Source organism: Phoxinus phoxinus (genome assembly GCF_949152265.1).
Source record: "Phoxinus phoxinus genome assembly, chromosome: 24".
In the NCBI taxonomy this organism is placed as follows: domain Eukaryota; kingdom Metazoa; phylum Chordata; class Actinopteri; order Cypriniformes; family Leuciscidae; genus Phoxinus; species Phoxinus phoxinus.
In genome coordinates, this window is record NC_136899.1 from 27104484 (window position 1) to 27121168 (window position 16685).

Below are 16685 nucleotides of genomic sequence, written 5' to 3' on the forward strand. Positions count from 1 at the left end.
TGTTCACTAGCAACTCCCGCATTGTTTTCTGAAACTTTGGTTAAGCAGACTACGATTGGTTAATGCTGAGCTTGGCGGCAAATATGGTCAATATTACACCACTTTTCCACATTATAACAGTGATAATCTTCAGTGATTTCTGAAGTTTAGATTTAAATGTAGTTTCTCACGGCAAATTTACACTGCAAAGAAAGCACAAAGCACTTCTGACTGTTTAATGCTGCATTTACACTTACACAGCAACTTTATACAGTATGGCATTATTTCTTTACACTGTAAGAAAGTATTGTTGGTTTAACTTAAAAAAACCTGGTTGCCTTAAAATGTACAGTTAATACAGTGAAGGAGATTGGTTTAATCAACAGAAACACAAAATATTATGTTACCTGAACCACATAAATGATCTGAGGTGATTTGACAAAAGAAAAAAAATGTTGTGATAAGTCATGAAAATGTTTTTTTTACACTGTACACAAAATGTTGAGAATGCAGCGATAAAGACGTGAATATCTCTCCTTGAGTTGAGACTTGAGAAAATGTGATGTAACAAAAGCGTACACAATGTTAAAAAATACATTTACGATTTTCAATTTGAAGGATTTCAAATTGGTCAAATTGTTATCAAATTAGCATAAAAGGGCAGCTAGCAGTGCATAGCGGGTAAAGGGGAAGGAAAGCGGGGTGATTGAGTCTTTGTTGGGGTCGGTCGGGTCTCCTAACGAGCGGGGGTTTAATGACCCGCTGAAGGTGCACTGGAGCATTCAGAGCCGCTACGGTCTCGGTCTGCTTTGTGTTCCAAGAGAGGAACGCTAGACATTCAGCTCAGAGCGGCGCATTACTGATGCTGGGGAAATGATGGAAAGCCACGGAAACTGCAGGAGTGTCAGTGAAGTAAGAGTTTCCCCGAGTCTCGTGGAGAAAACACTGCGCCTGTCGCTCACTGGGTCGAGCTCTACGTTACACAAGAGCAGGGAACTGTGCAGCCGACCGTGTCTCGCAGCGGGACCTTTAATGAACAATGACAGATACACACAGATCGTAATGATGGAGACTGGGAGACGCGGCCCATTAGTGAACGCATCATCACATCAACCACATTCAGGAAAGCAAACAAAACATAAAGTTATGCTATTATTCCTTCATGATTTTAGAAAGTGTAAAATACAGATCTACAGATCATCATCCAAATGCTTGAGCTTGAGCGAGAGGCGTCCGGAACATGGTTGGTTCTAAAGAACGTTTCAGTGAGCAGTTCTTAAAATAAGCATTTTTCTACGAGTGAAGAACATTAAACTCTTTCACCGTCACTGATGGGATTTTCCAGCAATCCATGATTTGACTGTTCGGTGCACATCTTCTGAAGAGGACTGAATCTCTGGATCAAAACACAGGAGAAGAAGAAGAAGAATGCTTGCATTCAAATGCATCCTACAGAATGTGAGATTAGAATAAGTGTGTCCCAAAGCATAGTGTGTAGACAAGAGTATGCCTAAAGTCCCCAGACGGTCTACTATATCCGTGCTCACTATAACGGCTAATATTACCCATGATCCATTGCGCTTTGAAGGAGGATTCAGTTCAGAACTACATCTTACATTACATTTACGCATTTGGCAGATGCTTTTATCCAAAGCGACTTACATTGCATGTCAAAGTACACATTTTACATTCTTGCTTCCCCTGGGAATCGAACCCATGACCTTGGCGTTGCAAGCGCTCTACGCACTACTGTTTGAGCTACAGGAAAACTACAAACACAAATAAAAATGGTTAAAAACTAAAAACATGGCCGATGTGCATGACAGACCATTAAATAAAGAGGTTTAGATAAAGGGGTTTGAGTAACTAATAATGAACATTTACCCTGATAAAAAATGTAATGTTGTTTTAATGTTCCACCCATCCATCCATCTTCTTCCGCTTATCCGGGGCCGGGTCGCGGGGGCAGCAGTCTAAGCAGAGACACCCAGACTTCCCTTTCCCTAGCCACTTCCTCTAGCTCTTCCGGGGGGACACAGAGGCGTTCCCAGGCCAGCCGAGAGACATAGGGCCCTATTTTGACGATCTGAAACGCAAGTGTCAAAGTGCAAAGCGCAAGTAACTTTGTGGGCGGATCCCGGCGCTGTTGCTATTTTCCCAGCGCGATAAATGACTCTTGCGCCCGACGCAAATCTAAAATGTGTTGGTCTGAAGTAGCTTCATTATTCATAGGTGTGGTTTGGGCGTAACGTGAAATAAACCAATCAGAGCGTCCTCTCACATTCCCTTTAAGAGCCGGCGCGCTTGTTCCACGGCGGATCGCTATTATAACGGCGGATTTGCCGGCGCACGCCAGGAGCAGTTCACAGCCGAGGAAACCGACGTTCTCGTCAGGGCCGTAAAACACAGAGAAGTGACATTGGGGATGATGGGAGAAACCCACCCAAATTAGCTTCGGTTAAACAGGCGTATAATTCGGGTAGTAAATGTGTAGCCTAATCTAGATTTTTTTATTTTTTTTTATCTAGATAGATCTTTTTCACATCTTCACGGACACAACAATGATTTCCCTCGTGTGTTAATATTTTTCCTTGTAATAATGTATGATTTGCAAAATGAAAACTGCTGCATCTTTTTATATTAGAGAATCAAAGTGGATGCGCGTTAACATTATGGCCAAGCACGCGCCCTTAAAATACCATATCACTAACGCGCAACGCGCCACTGTCTTTAGACTGTTTTTTTACTGGTCAATGGCGCAATTGCTTTCTAAAACTGGAAAATAGCACCATGGAAGTTTTGCGCCGGAACACGCCTTCTCTTTGCGCTGAACCGCCCCCGCGAGCGCAAGTTTATTTCCTAATTTACTGACATGCGTCTGTGGAGGGAAAAGTCCGCTGTGCGCGGGTGCAAAATAGGAATGATACATGCGTCGGTGTTCAAAGTCAATTGCGCTGGGTGCAAGATAGGGCCCATAGTCTCTCCAGCGTGTCCTAGGTCTTCCCCGGGGTCTCCTCCCGGTGGGACGTGCCCGGAACACCTTCACGGGAAGGCGTCCAGGAGGCATCCGGAACAGATGCCCAAGCCACCTCAGCTGACCCCTCTCGATGAGGAGGAGCAGCGACTCTACTCTGAGCTCCTCCCGAGTGACCGAGCTCCTCACCCTATCTCTAAGGGATCGCCCAGCCACCCTGCGGAGAAAGCTCATTTCAGCCGCCTGTATCCGGGATCTTGTCCTTTCGGTCATGATCCAAAGCTCATGACCATAGGTGAGAGTAGGAACGTAGATTGACCGGTAAATCGAGAGCTTCGCCTTGCGGCTCAGCTCTTTCTTCACCACGACAGACCGGTACATCGACCGCATTACTGCAGCAGCTGCACCGATCCGTCTGTCAATCTCCCGTTCCATCCTTCCCTCACTCGTGAACAAGACCCCAAGATACTTGAACTCCTCCACTTGAGGCAGGAACTCTCCACCAACCTGAAGTAGGCAAGCCACCTTTTTCCGACTGAGGACCATGGCCTCGGATTTGGAAACATTGTTTTAATGTTATCCATGTTAAATTTCATCTGCAACAACAGTGGGAACTTTTATAAAGAGTCTTTGCATGAAAGAGCCGCGACTGGCAGATCAGCGTTCTTCTTCTTTTCTCGCTGATACGGTAGGAAATTACACAGAAATGCGGAGGATGTTCACTGTGAGAGGATGATTGGACTCAGCAGTGATAGAAGCATTGCTGACACACATCAAATAATGCGATCATCAACATTAAACAGCATATAAACCAAAACTGCCTAACGTTACTGAGTGAAAAGTCTTTGACAAAAACACGATTTTCTCAGCTTTTTGTTTAAAATGTTGCTTTTTTACGAAACTTCCCCACATTTAAGTGCTGAAAATCAAAGAATCCATGAAGCTAGAATAAAATGTTTGTTTGTTTAAAATCTGAGGGTCTGTTCTTTCTTTTGATATATTGCATGTTCAGACATTCAATCACACACACGCATAGCTGATATAAAATACGGGATGACTAGTAATTTCCTACTACTTAATTCTGAAAAAACAGAGATTCTAATTATTGGATTCTAATTTACACACAATTCTAATTTATTGTGTGTGTGTGTGTGTGTGTGTGTGTGTGTGTGTGTGTGTGTGTGTGTGTGTGTGTGTATGCGTGCGTGTGTGCTCTTTGATACCAATCTTTCATTTGAAAGTCACGTGTCTAGTATCTGTAAAACTGCATTTTTCCATCTTAAAAATATATCTAAATTACGTCATATGCTCTCAATGACATTGACAAATGCGGAACAATTAGTTGATGCGTTCATGACCTCAAGGCTAGATTATTGTAATGCTCTACTGGGTGGTTGCCCTGCACGCTTAACAAACAAACTACAGCTAGTTCAAAACGCAGCAGCTCGAGTTCTTACTAGAACCAGGAAGTATGACCATATTAGCCCCGTTCTGTCAACACTGCATTGGCTGCCTATTAAACATCGTATAACTTTTAAAATATTGCTGATCACTTACAAAGCACTAAATGGTTTAGCTCCGCAGTACTTGAGCGAGCTCTTAACGCATTATAGTCCTTCAAGTCTATTGCGATCTCAGTTCAAAGCTAGATTAAAGCTTTGACCTAGCATACACATAACACATTATAGACTTCTATAACTCAATGTTGGGCTGCATAGATTAGGCCAGCCGGAACTGGGAACACTTCCCTTAAATCCTGATGTACTCGTTACATCATAAGAAGAATGGCGTCTACACTAATATTAGTCTCTCTGTTTATCCCGAGGTTTATCGCTGTCCGCCGTATCCAGATCAGATGAAGGACCAGCGCCAGGACACGACGACACCGCAGTGCTGAAGTGTCACTAGTCTCTCCCCTGTGAAGGCCTCCTTCCCTTTACCTCCGTACAGATAAAACGTTGTCGGGATAAATCCGGTTCCCGTAGCTATGCGGAAGCACTAAAAAATTCTGCATTAGAAATTTTTTCCAGACTTATATCTAGGAATCTTTTTCATGGTTTGCGTTCTCGAGACACCAGGCACTGTTGTGTGCGGATGAGCGGCCGGATCGCATTAAGGGTTTTCTGTTAGAACTGTAAAGAACGGCCCCTAAGTTAATAACTAATGATCGTTGTGACGGAAGTGAATCTAACTTTAGCTGGACAATAACTTTATTCTAGAGCTGCTGTAAAGCCTAAACACTCTCTGTTACTTTCATTTTCTATTATCACTGTAAAGCTGCCTTGAAACTATCTGTATTGTTAAAAGCGTTATATAAACGAAAGTGACTTCACTTGACTTGACAACTCAATATTCTGGGGTCCATAAAAGATTGTGAAAATCATCAAAAATGGCGAAAGTGTCTGGAAACTTTTTTTTTTTAATGATGGCGGGGAAAGAGTTACTATAGAGTACCAAGAGTAGTATTAAATATTTTTACACTAAATATTAGTAACAGTTGGTTAGTTGAACTTGAGGCAGGATATACAGGCAGCATCATGTTACTTGACAATAAACACACAGGAGAATCACAACCAACTAAACATAAACGACTCAAACTAAAGGCTATAAATACAGAGAAACTAAAGGGCTGAACAAGAAGCAGGTGAGTCAAATCAAACAAACAATGAGTCGCTATGACAACAAATGAGAACATTCTAAAAACCATGGAAACAAACTACATGTCCATGAAAACGAAAAAGAAACCAAACTGAACGTTACAATATTGCACAGTTTATTGAAATGAGCTGAAAATGTTTGAATTTCAGTAACTCTACACTAACATACAGTATGAGCGAAACTATTCAGAAACTGTAAATGTAGCAGAGGTTACGAGGATGAAGTAGAGCGAGATGGTGGTCATGAAAAACTGAATTATGACTTTTATGGTGCATTGATAAACATGGAGCTCTTGAAATATATAAAATGTCCTTTTAAAATAAAAAAGTATTAAGAGAAAGAAAAATCTGTCAAAGCAGCAGCAGAGTATCAGAGGAAGAGCGAGTTCTCAGTTCAGCGTGAGTTTGTGATGCAGTTCCTTCAACAATGCCTATTGTTACGCAGCAGGAGTGTGAGCAGGCAGATGACGTCACACACACACACACACACACACACACACACACACACACACACACACACACACACACACACACACACACACACAGCTGGTTCAGGACAGTCCTGGACGAGCTCTACAAATAAACAATGAGCAGTCAGCAAAAGCAGTGAGTGACAGAGGCCTGCTGTAATCCTGTCAGCCTGTGAAGATGCATGTGTCGCTCAGCGGGGATCCGGACCCACACAATACAGCACAAAACACACTCGCTGCGACACAATACAGCACAAAACACACTCGCTGCGACACAATACAGCACAAAACACACTCGCTGCGACACAATACAGCACAAAACACCAGGCTGACTCTGGGACAACACACTCGCTGTGAGACATGCGCCAAACACTGCTATACACACCGCTATACACACTGCTATACACACCGCTATACACACTGCTATACACACCGCTATACACACCGCTATACACACTGCTATACACACCGCTATACACACTGCTATACACACCGCTATACACACTGCTATACACACCGCTATACACACTGCTATACACACCGCTATACCCACCGCTATACCCAACGCTATACACACCGCTATACACACTGCTATACACACCGCTATACACACTGCTATACACCGAGGTGGACAAAGTACACAACTTCCTTACTTGAGTGAAAATACAGATACTACTGGTCAAATATTACTCCGTTACAAGTAAAAGTTGTAAAGACCGATTTTTACTTAAGTAAAAGTACAGAAATACTCGTTTTTAAAAGTACTTAAGTATTAAAAGTAAATGTCAATGCATTGTTTTAATAATATTGCATATGTAATACTCACAGTATCTTATGTCTCTGAATCTATGCCTGCCTACCCTCATATAATATCACATTTATTTCTAGAACACAGATCCAGTAGTGCGATTGAATAAGTGCTCTCAGTAATGGCTGTTCCTCAAATAGTGCCCTATTTAAAGTGTTTTGGCTTTTATTATGAATATGTTAACCTTACTGTTATCTATAAGCTAGTGTGCTCCAAAACAATGACAACATTTGCATTTAGAAGACCAGACCCAACGTTGACAATGAAAATCGTGTTGACGTCAGAAACCAACAATCGAGTTCTGACGTCAACCCGACTCATCCACTGACTGACGTTATTACTCTCCACTGAAGGACCTTGACAGAAATGTAGTGGAGTAAAAAGTATGATATTTGTCTTTCAAATGTAGTGAAGATAAAGTAAAATGTTTCCAGAAAAAATAATACTCAAGAAAGTACAGATACTCAAAAAGTGTACTTATGTACAGTACTGTCCACCTCTGCACACCGCTAACACACCGCTATACACACCGCTATACACACCGCTAACACACCACTATACACTCCTCTGCACACCGCTAACACACCACTATACACTCCTCTGCACACCGCTAACACACCGCTATACACACCGCTATACACACCGCTAACACACCACTATACACTCCTCTGCACACCGCTAACACACCGCTATACACACCGCTAACACACCGCTAAACACACCGCTAACACACCGCTATACACTCCTCTGCACACCGCTAACACACCGCTATACACACCGCTAACACACCGCTATACACACCGCTAACACACCGCTATACACACCGCTAACACACCGCTATACACACCGCTAACACACCGCTATACACACCACTGCAGACTCTCATGTGCAAGACTTCATCCTCCAGGAGTTTTCTGGTATAATAATGTCCCGGAGGAACTGTGGAACTTTATCTGAAAGTTAAAGCACAATCTTTGCGTGGGGTTTGAAACTTCCAAGCCTTCCGGTCAGTTCTGAAGAGAATCCTGATGGATATTTCTGTCCTGTCTGTTGCTCATGTTCCTTGAAGACTTGGAGCATTTCCTGTAAGACTTCATCATAATTACATAATTAGCCCTTATCTGCACTCTCATCAGTCTCATCTCAGACTGCATCTGTCGAGACGATCGTCTGAGAGTGTGTGTGTGTGAGTCTCCAGATCCGAGGCTATCGTCTGAAAGTGTGTGCGAGTCTCCAGATCTGAGTCGATCGTCTGAGAGTGTGTGTGAGTCTCCAGATCCGAGTCGATCGTCTGAGAGTGTGTGTGTGAGTCTCCAGATCCGAGTCGATCGTCTGAGAGTGTGTGTGTGAGTCTCCAGATCTGAGTCGATCGTCTGAGAGTGTGTGTGAGTCTCCAGATCTGAGTCGATCCGTCTGAGAGTGTGTGTGAGTCTCCAGATCCGAGGCTATCGTCTGAGAGTGTGTGTGAGTCTCCAGATCCAGAAGTAATCTCAGGCTCTCAGTGGCAGATGTTCCCATTCATGATGAAGAAGGCCTGTGTCAGTCCTGATGGATGATGCCCTCCATGTGGGCATCACAGGCTTAAAGGGATCGTTCACGCAAAATGTTAAATTAGCCCATGATTTACTCACCCTCAAGCCATCCTATCTGTATATGACATCCTTCTTTCAGACGAATACAATCAGTTTGTAATGTCTTAATGTCCAAATGTCCTAGCTCTTCCTAGCTTTATAATGGCAGTGAATGGCTTTATATATTTTTTTAAGTCCATAAAAGTGCATCTATTCATGATAAAAGTGCATCTATCTATGATAAAAGTGCATCTATCCACGATAAAAGTGCATCTATCCACAATAAAAGTCCATCTATCCACGATAAAAGTGCATCTATCCATCATAAAAGTGCATCTATCCACGATAAAAGTGCATCTGTCCATGATAAAAGTGCATCTATCCATGATAAAAGTGCATCTATCCATGATAAAAGTATATCTATCCATGTGAAAAGTGCCTCTATCCATCATAAAACTGCATCTGTCCATCATAAAAGTGCATCTGTCCATGATAAAAGTGCCTCAATCCACGATAAAAGTGCATCTATCCACGATAAAAGTGCCTCTATCCATGATAAAAGTGCATCTATCCATGTGAAAAGTGCCTCTATCCATCATAAAAGTGCATCTGTCCATGATAAAACTGCATCTGTCCATCATAAAAGTGCATCTGTCCATGATAAAAGTGCCTCAATCCACGATAAAAGTGCATCTATCCATCATAAAAGTGCATCTATCCACGATAAAAGTGCATCTGTCCATGATAAAAGTGCATCTATCCATGATAAAAGTGCATCTATCCATGATAAAAGTATATCTATCCATGTGAAAAGTGCCTCTATCCATCATAAAACTGCATCTGTCCATCATAAAAGTGCATCTGTCCATGATAAAAGTGCCTCAATCCACGATAAAAGTGCATCTATCCACGATAAAAGTGCCTCTATCCACGATAAAAGTGACTCTATCCACGATAAAAGTGCCTCTATCCATGATAAAAGTGCCTCTATCCACGATAAAAGTGCCTCTATCCATGATAAAAGTACCTCTATCCACGATAAAAGTGCACCTATCCATGATAAAAGTGCATCTATCCACGATAAAAGTGCATCTATCCACGATAAAAGTGACTCTATCCACGATAAAAGTGCCTCTATCCATGATAAAAGTGCCTCTATCCACGATAAAAGTGCCTCTATCCACGATAAAAGTGCCTCTATCCACGATAAAAGTGCCTCTATCCATGATAAAAGTGCCTCTATCCATGATAAAAGTGCATCTATCCATGATAAAAGTGCATCTATCCATGATAAAAGTGCATCTATCCACGATAAAAGTGCATCTGTCCATGATAAAAGTGCCTCAATCCACGATAAAAGTGCATCTATCCACGATAAAAGCGCCTCTGTCCACGATAAAAGTGCCTCTATCCACGATAAAAGTGCCTCTATCCATGATAAAAGTGCATCTATCCACGATAAAAGTGCCTCTATCCATGATAAAAGTGCCTCTATCCACGATAAAAGTGCATCTATCCATGATAAAAGTGCATCTATCCATGATAAAAATGCATCTATCCACGATAAAAGCGCCTCTATCCATGATAAAAGTGCCTCTATCCACGATAAAAGTGCATCTATCCATGATAAAAGTGCATCTATCCATGATAGAAGTGCATCTATCCATGATAAAAGTGCCTCTATCCATGATAAAAGTGCATCTATCCATGATAAAAGTGACTCTATCCACGATAAAAGTGCCTCTATCCATGATAAAAGTGCCTCTATCCATGATAAAAGTGCCTCTATCCACGATAAAAGTGCCTCTATCCACGATAAAAGTGCATCTATCCACGATAAAAGTGCATCTATCCACGATAAAAGTGCATCTATCCATGATAAAAGTGCATCTATCCATGATAAAAGTGCCTCTATCCACGATAAAAGTGCCTCTATCCATGATAAAAGTGCATCTATCCATGATAAAAGTGCCTCTATCCACGATAAAAGAGCCTCTATCCATCATAGAAGTGCATCTATCCATGATAAAAGTGCCTCTATCCATCATAAAAGTGCCTCTATCCACGATAAAAGTGCATCTATCCATGATAAAAGTGCCTCTATCCATGATAAAAGTGTCTCTATCCATGATAAAAGTGCCTCTATCCATGATAAAAGTGCCTCTATCCATGATAAAAGTGCCTCTATCCATGATAAAAGTGCATCTATCCATGATAAAAGTGCCTCTATCCACGATAAAAGAGCCTCTATCCATCATAAAAGTGCATCTATCCATGATAAAAGTGCCTCTATCCACGATAAAAGTGCATCTATCCATGATAAAAGTGCCTCTATCCACGATAAAAGAGCCTCTATCCATCATAGAAGTGCATCTATCCATGATAAAAGTGCCTCTATCCATCATAAAAGTGCCTCTATCCACGATAAAAGTGCATCTATCCACGATAAAAGTGCCTCTATCCATGATAAAAGTGTCTCTATCCATGATAAAAGTGCCTCTATCCATGATAAAAGTGCCTCTATCCATGATAAAAGTGCCTCTATCCATGATAAAAGTGCATCTATCCATGATAAAAGTGCCTCTATCCACGATAAAAGAGCCTCTATCCATCATAAAAGTGCCTCTATCCATGATAAAAGTGCATCTATCCACGATAAAAGTGCATCTATCCATGATAAAAGTGCATCTATCCATGATAAAAGTGCATCTATCCATGATAAAAGTGCCTCTATCCACCATAAAAGTGCATCTATCCATGATAAAAGTGCATCTATCAGTATTTATATTTTATTTTATTTGGGCAGTATTTAATATTACAAAATATAAATATATTTGTTAAATATTAAAAAACAATTAATATGAAATATGACAAAGTGTTTTTTTCTAGAATTGAAGTTTTCATTTTAACTGTCTTTCATTCATATTTTTCAGGATCCTGCATCCCTCCTTGCAGAAACCTGTGTGTTTCTGACCGAACACAGTCCTTCACGAGTGGCCTAAAGGAAGGAGTCGAGGTTATTCATGCTCGAAATATGGCGTGTATGTGGCGGAGCGTGTGAATGATTCATTAGACTTCCATTGGCAGAGATCTTGGGAACGCACACTCCCTTGGACTCGACCTCGTCGTACGAGACTAAACACAACATTAGAGTATGAGCTGTCCTTGGGTCTTCCTCGAGGAGCGTCCCTCACACTGGACACATGTTATACACTTACTAAATTATGCAACATTTGGCTAGTTGGGCTTTCATTGCTTTAAACAGCGTGAGCAGATTATTTCTGACACAGAAGCTCAAGCCGTGAAGCATGAAGCTGGCGACGGGGAAAAGTGATGTTTTAGAGAAAGCTCAACTATACTTCATCGTAACGGCGTTTCAGAGGATTCAAAGCCTTCAGAAAGAGTCATTAGTTCTATTCGAACCACACGGATCACGGTTCATCTCAAACCTGCTGAGTGTCAAAGTCTGCTTACTGTCCTTCATGAACAACTCTTGACAGCGTCTGTACGCCATTGTTTTCTGGTAAACTGGAGTTTTTGAGGCGACATGCGTTTCCTGCCTGTTCACTTTCGGCTCAAAAGCTTGTTTTCTTTCTGTCTGTCCAGAGAACACAGGGTGTCACCAGATATGTTTCAATAGCAGGACTGTGAAGAAGACATCACCCGCTGCCCCGTCTTTACAACTCAAGGGTCGTACACACACAATGTTGAATGGTGGATGATTCTTGTCTGGTTTTTTCTACCGGCTCCTGCATTCCTATGTGGCAGGGCCTTCAGAATAATGCCTGAGGGTCAAAGGTCATTTCCTGTGCATTAATAATTGAGGAATTTGACATAAACAAGGAAGGATGGATTGACCAGGAGGGAAAACACGAGCATAAAATGTAAAACACTCTCATCTCTTTGACCGAATGCAATCGCTTAGCCAAAGTTTCAAATCTTTTTGAACAAGTATTAGTCAAGCGTGTGACTTTCTTTCTGAACCGCAGCATTCCCAAACATTTCCCAAAGCCACTGCATTGGGTTTTCGAGGAGGACATTTGACAATGATTGAAGAGTTTGCAAATGTTCAATCTGTGGTGGTGAATTTTTCAGCTTCGAAAGTAAGCAGAAACAAACTAAATAAGGTTCTGGCAAAGCTAGGAGCAAACGTTCTTCCAGCAACATTAACAGAACGTTTGTGAAACGTTATCTGGGCTTTAATGTTCTCAAAACAAAAACATTATTTAAACATCGTTCATGGAACATTTTTCTGAAACATTTTAGTTGAAAATTTTGAAATTAGTTTTGAATGTTCTCTGAACGTTCCCATAATGTTTGCAGGAGGATCAAATGGAATGTTTCCATCAACATTCGCATAGCAAAGAAAAAACATTTTAAAAACATTTTAAAAAAAGCTGGATGTTTAAAAGGTTCTGAGAACATTGTAAAATATTGTTTTTATAACTTAATAGGAACGTTCACAAAACGCATATTTCTGTTGGCTGAGTTACTGAGAAACAAACTTCATGAAGATGCTAAAGTATAACATTTACAAAGCAGCAAAACCTCCAAAGAAAACCTTCATTTGTGAAACTGAAAGTCCTTTGTTCAAACGGTCAGATGTTCTTCTTCACTGAAGCACAAGATGCTGTTCAGATCATAATCACGGTTCCACACAAACTGCTTCGATTAGAACAAATATATAGATTTTAATGTATTTAGTTGTAGCCAAACTGTTGGTCAGTAAGTTGATCAAAAGATCAATAGCTTGCAAAATATTTACTTTGTAAAAGTTGAAGTTTCATTCAGAGTTTCTTGTCTTTAAAAGGTTTTTGAAAGTTTAGTGATTCATAAAGACATATGGGATACGTCTCTCGACGATCAGATGAGTTTGCTCTGGATCACTGCAGTTGTGCATTATGATCAGCTCGTCTCAATATTTTCAGTGTAAAGTCGGAATATCTTCTGAAAGTTCACAGTGACATGAAAGTGCCAGATGGCTTTGAGAACATGAAAGACATGTGGGCATCGCATGTGTCCGGCTCCTCCATATGTCCGGCAGATACGAGCGTACGATCCACCGAAGGCACGGGAACCCTAACTCCACAGATGTTCCAACCCATCGGCTCTTCAAACCCAGGAACACGACATCAAACGCGCGCAGTCCGGGCAGATCTACACACACAGAGAACATGGCCGTAATGCCTCACACGTGTTTAGGTGGAGAAGGTCTTCAGATCCTATAACGTCCTCCAGCGTCACAATGACCAGCCTAAAGCTTGGAAAGTGGCCAAGAAATGTAGAATTCTGGAAAGAACTTGAATGTGAACTGAAGAACAAGAACCGAAATTCTTCCTAAACACTAAAAAACATGGTGGCCTTGACACGTGCCTCACTCCTTATCTCCCAGGACTCGAGCTAGAAGAAGGACACTGGTTTTAAACATGATTTCCAGCGATGTCTGCCACCTCTGCTTCTCCTGTTCTCATACTTCAGGAGTCGAAATGGGTTGCAGATGTTTCTTCAAGAAGGTAGAAAACACGAGACGCCTCTGGATCTGCCGGACGGCTCTACCTCAAGGCAACTCTTGGAGGAAACACCACATGTGTACTGGGAGAGGCAGAAACTGGTGACTACTAGTAAATAAAGGTTCAAAAGGTTAACAGGCAACTTTTGCACGGTCGCATTATCTGTGTAAGAGCAAGAGTAGCGTAATGCCTTCCGTGTGTGTGTGTGTGTGTGTTATTTACTGGAGGAATCCGAGCACATGTTCACAAACACACACTTCAAAGCACTTCCAATCCAGATGTCAGCTCGACTTTCTTTGACACTGATAGAACATGAACGGTTTTGGCTTTAAGTTTCCATTGGTATAAACAACATGAACATTTTGCCAGAGGGACATTTTATAACTTGTTTATTTTTTTGCCAAAGCAAAACATCATGAAAAAGAGACTCGAGGATTCTGACACCCACAGCAAATGGAGACTGTAAAGACAAATCACAAATGTGTCCAACACCTTCTCTAACACTTTCATAATCGGGTCAATAACATCATCTTTCCTGCAGAGATCGCTTATATCTGACTTATATATGTCAGTCCAGGCAGAAATACAGCATCGCATTCATGTACTATTTGCTGGTTTATTTACTAAAATGATTTCTTCATCATTTATAACTTCATTACAACTCTACACTATAGAGAAAATAGTGACACGTGTAGATTGTAAGTAGTTAAGAGGTAGTAATAATAATGCAAAACTTGTTAATAGTGCAAATTATTTAAAATTAAAGTAAATTATTATGTAATAATAAAACAGATCGCCATAATAGTGACTTCAAATTAAACACAAACTTATCCTACGATGCAGCACAATACAGTCAGCGTGTTATCATACAGCATAATGCTTGTTTATGAACGAAAGTTATTATAAAGTGTTACGCTAACAGCGGTCCTGACAGGATATGACCGAATCAGCAGATCCGAAAGAGTCCAACTCTCATTCACACGCATATTCAGATCATAAACTTCTATCAAAAACACATTTATTACGATGTTGCTTTGATTAGTATATGAAATCTGAAGCTTAATGCAATACAATCGCCCATATACCAGCATGCATAATGAATTCATAAGCAGTTATGGGAATATAACGGTACAGTCGAGCATACACAAAGATCGTTATGGACTCAAACGATGATTTACAATTCATTACCAAATCATAATACCAAGCACAATTCAATAACTCTGATCCAGCGTTAAACGCCAGCTTGAATAACGGTTCAGAATCAACAAGTCCGAACTCGCGATGCTGTGAAGATGACGTTATTACTTCATTATTATTATTAGCGTCTGCTTTTAACACGCACACACAGTAAAACCGATGTTTTCAACTGGTAAAACCAGCAGATTACTGACATTAAACAACTAGATTCATAACGGGAGAAGTAAAGCGGACTTACCCTGAGTATAAACGAAGGCGCAGAAGTTGCCAGAGAGAAGCACAATGATTATCTCAAAACACACAAACATCTTATTGAAATCCTAAAGTGCATGGTGGAGTCGAACGCAGAGGAGACGCGAGCTCCATGAGAGAGTGTCCGCGGCGGGTCCGCACGCACAGGCCGCACCGGAGACGCGCTCGAGACGCGCTGGAGACGCGACGCTGGAGATCTGAGCATGTGCGGGGGACTGAGGGCTGGAGAGGGCTGGGTTAACGGAGGAGCCATGAGAATCAGCGCTCTTATACCGTTATGTGCCCGAGGGGTGGGGTGAGAGAGAGAGAGAGAGAGAGTGTGTGTGTGTGTGTGTGTGTGTGTGTGTGTATGAGAGAGCGAGTGCGTGCGTGCGTGAGTGAGCGAGTGAGTGAGAAAGAGAGAGAGCGAGGGGGGACGGACACAAAGATCCGAACTAAACTTCACAACATGAGAGAGACATTTATGTGTTTGCATTTCTTTAACTGTAACTAACTTACGTTGATAACTGAGTTCAGAACACAACTTCAGTTAGAAATAAGATAATATTAGCTTGACTAAAAGATAAACTAAAAGATAAAAAAATAGTTAAAGTTACACAATATACACATCCCTGCTACCAATGAACACTTAAAGTTTATTTTCTGCCATTTCCGTACAGTTGCACTGAAAGTGACAGAAGTGCAAATGTTACTTACCCCATATGCAGGGTTAATTGTAACAGACAGAGGGGTTAGTAGTAAAACTTGTGTGTTACACACATAATGCAGTACTATTTTATCTGTATAGTTTGAAATTGTTTGTGCATCTGTATAGATAGATGTCCATACATCCATGCCTCATCTAATCATCCTTCTATTATGGATTATATCATGGATAGAGATATAGGAAAGGGCTGCACAGTTGTGCAATAAATTCATAAATAAAATCATCAAATATTGTAATTGATATTTAATTATATTTCTGTGTGGCAGCTACGTGCCAAATTATTATTAATAATAGTGATCAATGCATAGTAAACAACTGTGAAAAAATCTAACTTTGACATTTAAATTCCAACATTGTTTGTGAAAGTCCAACAAAGTTAAATGTGGCAAAATAAATATATAAATAAATACTCAAACCTGAAGGGTTAGGGTTAGGCCGCAGGTCCTCCTTCTGATCTGGATACGGCCCGGATCCGGCTGACTACATCATGTGTTGTGGTCGTGTCTAGGCGCAGGTCCTCCATCTGATCTGGATACGGCCCGGATCCGGCTGACTACATCA

General features: G+C 41.2%; 1 protein-coding gene across 1 annotated transcript in view; it reads right to left on the bottom strand.

Annotated features, from left to right (window-relative positions):
* reck (reversion-inducing-cysteine-rich protein with kazal motifs) overlaps nt 1-15645 on the bottom strand; it is an 87452-nt gene extending 71807 nt beyond the window's left edge. Inside the window, exon 1 of the mRNA XM_079601251.1 lies at nt 15405-15645. Coding sequence (XP_079457377.1) covers nt 15405-15474 — 70 coding nt within the window. The 5' untranslated portion in view covers nt 15475-15645. The remainder of the gene's footprint in view (nt 1-15404) is intronic.
* Between the last annotated feature and the right edge of the window lie 1040 nt (nt 15646-16685).